Source organism: Brachyistius frenatus, unplaced genomic scaffold (assembly GCF_029030835.1).
Source record: "Brachyistius frenatus isolate BFR_SWC_R1_liver_20210118 unplaced genomic scaffold, ASM2903083v1 Contig_11, whole genome shotgun sequence".
NCBI classification, from domain to species: domain Eukaryota; kingdom Metazoa; phylum Chordata; class Actinopteri; family Embiotocidae; genus Brachyistius; species Brachyistius frenatus.
Window position 1 is genome coordinate 1,538,284 of NW_027210610.1, and position 7,565 is coordinate 1,545,848.

Sequence of the window (7,565 nt, forward strand, 5' to 3'; positions counted from 1 at the left end):
GGCCTTCTTTTAATCTCGCACTCACAAAAATGGGATGAATTAATGGATATGAAAATATAAAAAGACAAGAAATAAAATTTAATTATTTTTTTTAAAGCAAATAAGATTGAAAAGATTAATGTTGTAAATTAATAAAGCCAGTACTTTTAATATTCAGATATGTACAGTACATTTTGTAAGGAATTCCTGATTATATACATTTTCACAAGAATGATTAAATTCTTATGTGTAGTCATTGTTCAGTGGTTACTACAAAATATGGATATTTAAGACGGCCAGGTAAACTATCCTTATTGGCTTCTACATGTGTTGTTTCCCTTCAACAAATATAAAATATTTATTTGTACTGAACGATTGCTGGGTTTACTCTTCCTCTGAGGTGCCATGTTTGCAGTGCTGTTTCAGTAAAGCCTCCACCTCTCCTCTCCGTGCCAGGCTGTTGGCTTTGCCTTGGAAACGCCCGTTCTTCCCGGCTCCCTTCCCCTGGAGCAGCTCCAATATCCTGGTGAGTACAAAGAGACAGATACAGTGCCGACCTACTTCAAGTTTTTACAGTCGAGGTTGAATACTCACAGAGTACTGTGGTGGGGTCTCTTACCGTGGTGCCATCTCAGTCACTGGTCCACTGGGTCCAACCAGGAGAAACAAACCAGGTCCCTTTTCCTCTCCAACAGTCAGGAAAACCAAAGTTCCCTAAGACGAGACAAAACGTGCTTTCTATAAATATTTATCAGCTAATAACTGGAACTACTTGAAGCAGTTGGGGGATGATCTTACCTCGGTATTTAGTTCATTGGCAATGATATTCATGAACTCATTGTCGCCCTCTTTTCTGTGGGAGGAAAAAGAAATGTCATTTTCTTTCAAACTAGATATTTTCAAATGCTATCAGGACAATATATAATGCCATACCGAGAGCTGTCACCATGAAATTGTAGTTGACAGTTAATCGTAATACAAATAATTACGATTTAACAATTTAATTATCTGTTCACTTATGCCACTATTATAGTATAAGCCTGATCACAGTTTAATAATACTCCTTATCAAGGAAAAGAAACATCTATTGGCATTAAACATTGGAACATACGAATACAAATGTTATTTGTTTGCCCTTAAGGATTAATAAAAACAAAACTGCTGTTCAACTTTACGTAGAATTTCTTACTTGTGCAGGCTGAAGAAGTTTCCTCTTTGAGGGTCACTTTTAAAGTTCTGAGCGATGAGGACGGCCATATCTCGAAGCAGGCTCAGGTTAGTCTGCCAAAGACAGTTTTAAGTGGGACTCTTGAGCTTCAGCAAAAACCAGTGTGATACAGTGTCTGCCAAATGGATAGATGTCTTATCTAAACAGCGCTCTTTGCTATTAGTGACCTGCTCTGGAAATAATCAACACCACCGACATTGAATCAGTTTTCTTCGTACACAGTTCTCAGTCACTGAGCAGCGCGGGCAGTGAGGAACATCTAGAGAGGAACTGACTGAAGAAATGTTCTTACTTTCTGTAGCAGCTTAACAGACTTCTGCAACTTGTCCACTGCCTCCACGTGCTCATCCGGTCCCGTTCTGTGGAGCAAACAACAGAAAGGGTTGTTTTCACTTCCAACATTGTGAGTGAGTTTAACTCATACAGGTGATGTTGTCTCGATTCAACTTACTTCAGAAGAGACACCAGCGAACGCTCTGTGCTGTAGCTTTTCTCCGCGTACTTCAACACTCTGTTTCCTGCCAGGAAGATTAGGTTGGTTTTGTTTTTCTTTCCCTTCTCAGTTCCCAGCAGCTTTATTACCTAAAATGCAGGTAAGAAGAAACAAAACCAAGTCAGTAATTAATAAAAAAAAATAAAAAATCATCTGAAACACGCCTAATGACTCGCATATGATTATGTCATGTCTGCAAGTCATGTATGTTTAATTTCATAACTTCAAAAGTCTTAAAACTGACTGTGTGTCTGTATATGTGTGTGGAGTCTCACCTGTAAGTGACTGAGGTTTGACACATGGGTTCCACAGCACATGTTGGCATCGATGCCCTCTATATCAATGATCCGAACAGGCCCTGCATGGTCCTCCGGCAGCCCTCGACTCCTCACCTGGTTCACGCACACACACACACCTTGTGTAATACAGTGTATATGTATAATCACTTATTTTTTGTTTTGCTTGTCAAGTTAATAATGCAGTACATTCATATATTAAGCAAACAGAAAGAGGACTGTTTAAGTAACTCGAAGTATGATATCTGGGTACCTTTTCCACAGCAGGGTCATCTATAGAGAGAAGCTGAACAGCGACGGGAACGTGAGCTCTGATCTTCTCATTTATTGCTTCCTCCAGCTCCTGAAGCTGGCCAGCTTTCACACAGGGAGTGTCCAGTTCAATGGTGCTTCTCTGACGACCCAATTCCCTGAAAGAACCCAGAGAGGTAAACCGGTAAACCCACAAGTCTTAATGTTTCCATGGAAAGGAATCGGTGCAGTGGTGAAGTACCAGGACGTGGTCTTGTATCCAAACATTGTGTCTGCCAAAGCCGTTATCAAATGCTGACCTAAGAATCAGGAAGAATACAGTCGTATCTTAGAACTAGTATGTAATAACAATACACTATACAACGAGTCGCTTCATTCAGAACACACAACGCTACCTGAAATCATCAGTTCAGAGGTCCTTACCCGAGTGCTGCTGCATATGATCAAACCTCCTCTCCCAGTCCACCTTCACCTGCACCTCCTGACCCACCTCCAGAGACGAGCTCACAAAATGTACGGCCTCTGCTCCCTGCCTCGTCACCCTCAACACCGGGACATCTCCGATCAGTCCGTGGTCATCTGGCTGAAGGAGGACGACACAATACAAGCATATTGTACAGCCTTACTTCTGATATAAACAATTCCCAAATGGACATGAGCACATAAGTGAAATGACACCGATAGGACGATGCTTGACTGACTTACTTGGCCACCTCCCTCAGGAAACAGGATGGTATCTTGGAGCTTGACAGTGAAGCCCTGGAGGGTTTCTTTCTTCCCATTGACTTCCTGTTTCAGTTCCGCTGGGCAGCAGGTCACCACCGACGTAACAAACTAAAAGACAATTAATGAAAAGAAAACGTGTCTTATAACGTGGCTTTAGGATTTCAGAATTACATCAAACTTTATTAAGGTCTGGGTTTGGAAAAGAGAAGTTGACGAACAACAAGACTTGAATTTAATCCGTTGCTTTTCAAACCAAGAGATATATTTAAAAAGTATATTTAATCATTTCCACTGCGTTTTGGGGAATTTCTTACTTTCAAACCGGGTTCAAAAAGGCAACCAATTATATGAGCAGAAATAATGCATTGCAGATAGGAATATATAATGAAAACCTCGAGCAAACTAAAACTTAAATATATGGTTTCGTATTTAAAAGTGCGGAGAGCTGCAGTGGTAACTAGCGGGTGCAGTGCTCAGCAGCCATGCTAATCACTTCTGCAGAGAATCGCAGGTCAATTTCAGGGTATTTGTTTTTGCAAGCTATTAAAGAGTTTCATACCTCTTTCATATAGCAGTCCCTTTGACACTGAAAAGCCATGTTGAGCTGTTTTTGAAACAAAACTGTGCCTGCCACACGAGCTCCTGAAAAAGAAAGTCCTCGGCTGCAGTTGTCAGCCTAGTACGGGTAGCAATAAGGTCCAAACCTAATGGCTTCGATTTGTATTTTTTTATATAACAAATAAATATTCTTAAACACGATTTAAACGTGATAGAAAACACCCAAGTGCTTTTAATAAAAAAAATTAAAAAGTAGACAGATTTTTTTTATTTTTTTTAAATTTTTTGTGTGCAGGGTAAGCAGAGTAAAAACATATTTGAACATCGGAAAGGGTCAATTAAACATAATAAAATACATACAACATATTATGTAAACGTAAAACGTGCTGGAACTTATTGCATAAACTCACATAACACACAATGTGTATAAAGTGACAACATAACTTAGTCTGGATTACATCCAACCAAAACAATAATAAGCATTTTAAAACGTCATTACTCATAACCAGCAGCAATATGTCAAACAATATTTAAATTTCAAGAGTCTCAATACAAAAAGATAACAAAAAAAAAACATGGTGATCTTAACAGGTTTTATTGGTCTTCATTGTTTCTACTGAGCGTACTTTTTTTCTCTGTGACTTTCTGCGTTGCCAGTACAGTCATACATCTGTACCATAAATGATATGTGGAAGGAATAAGTGGATCAATGAATAAAACAGACAACCATGTTCTGGTATGCACACCCTGTTAATCCACTGATCCAATGTAAATGCTACAGTAAAGCACCACAACACCAAACAAAGAGTGATTCAACTTATTTATTCAAGATATGGCAGTGTACAGTGGACAATAATATTTCAATTAATAATCCCATAGAAAATATGTATAAACAATATTTTGGACAATAACATAAATATTCAGCAAATATTACAAGCTTCAACACGTATAGATTATCTTCAGCATCCTGAGGGACACACAGGTGATATCAATCAGACTGTAGGAAGAAAAACGACAAATTGTCAGTGTGCATATGTCGACATGTCATCAGAAGATCTGTAAACTGGAATGAATTTCTTCTGTCCTGAAGTCTGACTGCGTTTTGATCAATCAAATACTGTAACTGAAAAACCAGTTGATTACATGGAATACAAATTTTAAGTTTTACAAGCAATTCTCCACATTACATTTTAAAAGTTCCCCATAGACCAGAAAACTGCACTTACATCACTGAGATCCCCCATATCCGGTGCTTCTCCTTTGTTATTGCTGGCCATTTCTTGGATCATCTGTAAAAAGAAATCCATAAACTTTGAAAAAATAATGAGGAATATTCCAAAATACATGAAAAAGGCTATAGTTGATCTCATTAGTGAACAAATTGACTTTACTCACATCCAAGTATCTATCGGACTCTTCCTTTCCGTCATTTTCTTCGTTCTCCCAGTCCCTCCAGTTATCAAAGTCCACAGAAATCCAACTGGGCTGCAAAAAGAAGAATAAATAACACAGTTTGACATTTTATTTATCAAAGTAAAGTTGAGGAGGAATGCAGTGGAATCTCCCTTATTCCCGCATATTATTTGGGTGGTTATTTGTATTGTTTACAGTGACAGTGCGTTAATAGTTCAAATAGTTTGCAAATGAAGTAATGAGAAATATAATATATTATTCTGAAATATGTCACTATTTCTTTAAAATCAATTTGGACATTCCTCCATGCTCTTAAAAAAAAGAACACAAACATATTGTATATCATGTGATTTTTGATGATCGGTCTTGTGACTAATCATTTTAAACACATACACTCACCTTAGATGAATCCTTCTGGAGACGAGGCCATGCATGATCAGGCGTCACTTTCCTTAGCAAGATGTGGATGGTGCGGTCATAGACGCTTTCTCTGGAGTCCTTTTAAGTAATGACAGGATAAAAACGCATGTATTTAACATCACAATGACTGCACACGTGAGCACACAACATGAAAAAAGTTGTTCTAGTGACTGTATGTCATTGGTCTCATCAAGCTTAAAGACTGGATGCTTACATTGATCTCGATTTTGTCGTAGAAGTGCAGCTCATTGTAGAACACATCATCTGTGTCATTTTTGCAGCTGTTGTACAGACAGAGCAGGGTTGTTAAAGAAACATTCAATTACACTTTCCTCAAACCTCGTTGCACTTATTTAAACAAAACAGAGACAGACATCAACAGAGAGAATCCAGTAAATTAATTCCTCTAAACTCACCATAAAATCATTTTGTCTATCTGGATATCAACTCGGACATCTTTAGGTCTTTGAACCAAAAACTTGACGGTGACATATTTCTTTCTGTCAAACCACACCGCATTTGCTGGCTGGCTGTTAAGACACACAGAAAGAGAGTTATATTTATGAATCAAATGTTTGATCATTTCTATATTTTTCCCCAAGACTGAAAGCTCTCCATAACCAAAAAGATCAGAAAAAAAGCACACGTCAGTGGTCACGTTAGTATTCAAAGATAGACTTGTAGTACATACCACTCCTCCGGTCTGACAATTTTGGGTTTGTTCATTCTAATTCTTCGGCAAAACTAAAAGACAGGTAACTGTAAGAGTAAAAAGCATGTGCTTTGTCTGTTCAGCTGTGTGCTCTAATGCAATGTCCAGGCCCAGGAAGCTATATATAGAGCAGTTGGTATCAGCTGCTGGGACACTTGGCTGCCACAGCACCTTCCCTGCCCTTTATGGTCTGTCAGTGGAACACTCGAGAAAACAGATGAGTTTTCCGGGTTTTACAATACTTCAGCCACCTCCAAGGTGCTTCATGGGGAGAAAGTCATGGGAGAGATTCAAAACAGATAACTTCAACAAAGGGGACATCTGCAAATGTAGAAACAACATTTTGAAGAACATAATCAAACAGTACTCTCCTGCTCTGCTCCTTTTTATTTACTTCAGAGACAACATTTGGTGATGAGAAGACTTACCACTGAGGTGACTGGTTTGCTTTTTTTTTTTATCTTAAATTTTTCATTAAGGGAAGTGAGGGAACTTAAATCAGTTTGGATTTGAAATTTGGACAGTTTTTTTTTTCTCTCAAACAAATCAGTGTGTCTCTTGAATCAATCAGGTTCCTGCTTAGGTAGGCCTACAATGGAAGCAAAACAATGGAGAACAAGGGATGAAAATTGGGTATTTTACAGGAATGCTAAAATATTTACAGTCTTACTATTGTTGTAAATTGCGTACAGTACTGGGAAGTAAACTCAAATCAGGAAAATGTTGTTTGCAACTTTTTTTCTTATGTAGGCCTATAGGCTAATTAAAGTGTAACATGGCGGGTTCAGTTTGAAATTCCTAGAAAAGTTATGGATTTTGATATGGCGGCACGGTGGTGCAGTGGTTAGCACTGTCACCTCACAGCAAAAAGGTTCTGGGTTCGAATCCGGTCCTGGGCCTTTCTGTGTGGAGTTTGCATGTTCTCCCTGTGCCTGCGTGGGTTCTCTCCGGCTTCCTCCCATCATCCAAAAACATGCACTTCAGGTCAGGTTACCTGGTGCCGCGGTCGTGGCAGCCTGCTGCAGCATCTCCCCCCTGAGAGCCCCCCTGCTGTAGTGAAGAAATTTCCCCTCGGGGATTAATAAAGTGTATAAAATCAAAATCAAAAAAAATGTTTATCAGTTGTTTTTTTTTAGTTTTTTTTTTAGTGGTATTAGAAAAATAAATTAAAAAAAAAATGCACTTAATTTATTGTAAATGTAGTTAACTACACTACTAGTGGTGTGGCCTAGAAACCTTTTTATACAGTCTCTGCCAGAAACTAACCAAAATCCTCTCCCGCAGGGTTTTAAAGTGAGGTACACAGTCGCCCCCTGCTGGTCTGGAGGTCGATCGATTCCTCACCGGAAATGCAGTTCTGTGTTCCGTCTGCGCGAGGAATGTGGCGCGAGAGACCAAGGAAACGCTGTGTACATATTTAAACTTAATGCCTGAAAACATCAATAAATAGTTTCTTTCGCCTTTCTTTCTTTTTTTTTTTTTTTTTTT

The 7,565-nt window shown here is 38.8% G+C and overlaps 1 protein-coding gene across 3 annotated transcripts; it reads right to left on the minus strand.

Annotated features, from left to right (window-relative positions):
• Positions 1-59: 59 nt before the first annotated feature.
• On the minus strand, positions 60-6,181 carry LOC138616839 (alanyl-tRNA editing protein Aarsd1-like). Of its 3 annotated transcripts, XM_069691400.1 has the most exons (17): positions 6,057-6,181; positions 5,782-5,895; positions 5,580-5,646; positions 5,345-5,443; positions 4,928-5,017; positions 4,759-4,821; positions 2,954-3,082; positions 2,672-2,831; positions 2,490-2,547; positions 2,250-2,406; positions 1,976-2,092; positions 1,659-1,789; positions 1,500-1,566; positions 1,169-1,260; positions 778-832; positions 599-693; positions 60-502 (listed from the first exon to the last, which is right to left on the minus strand). In XM_069691400.1, exons 1-17 carry the CDS (start codon positions 6,089-6,091, stop codon positions 364-366), a joined length of 1,668 nt encoding a protein of 555 aa, XP_069547501.1. In that variant the 5' UTR covers positions 6,092-6,181; the 3' UTR covers positions 60-363. The 3 variants fall into 3 exon arrangements, with proteins under 3 accessions (XP_069547501.1, XP_069547499.1, XP_069547500.1); XM_069691398.1 differs by lacking the exons at positions 4,759-4,821; positions 4,928-5,017; positions 5,345-5,443; ... (1 more) ...; positions 5,782-5,895; positions 6,057-6,181 and adding an exon at positions 3,534-3,664; XM_069691399.1 differs by lacking the exons at positions 60-502; positions 599-693; positions 778-832; ... (6 more) ...; positions 2,672-2,831; positions 2,954-3,082 and adding an exon at positions 4,321-4,529.
• Between the last annotated feature and the right edge of the window lie 1,384 nt (positions 6,182-7,565).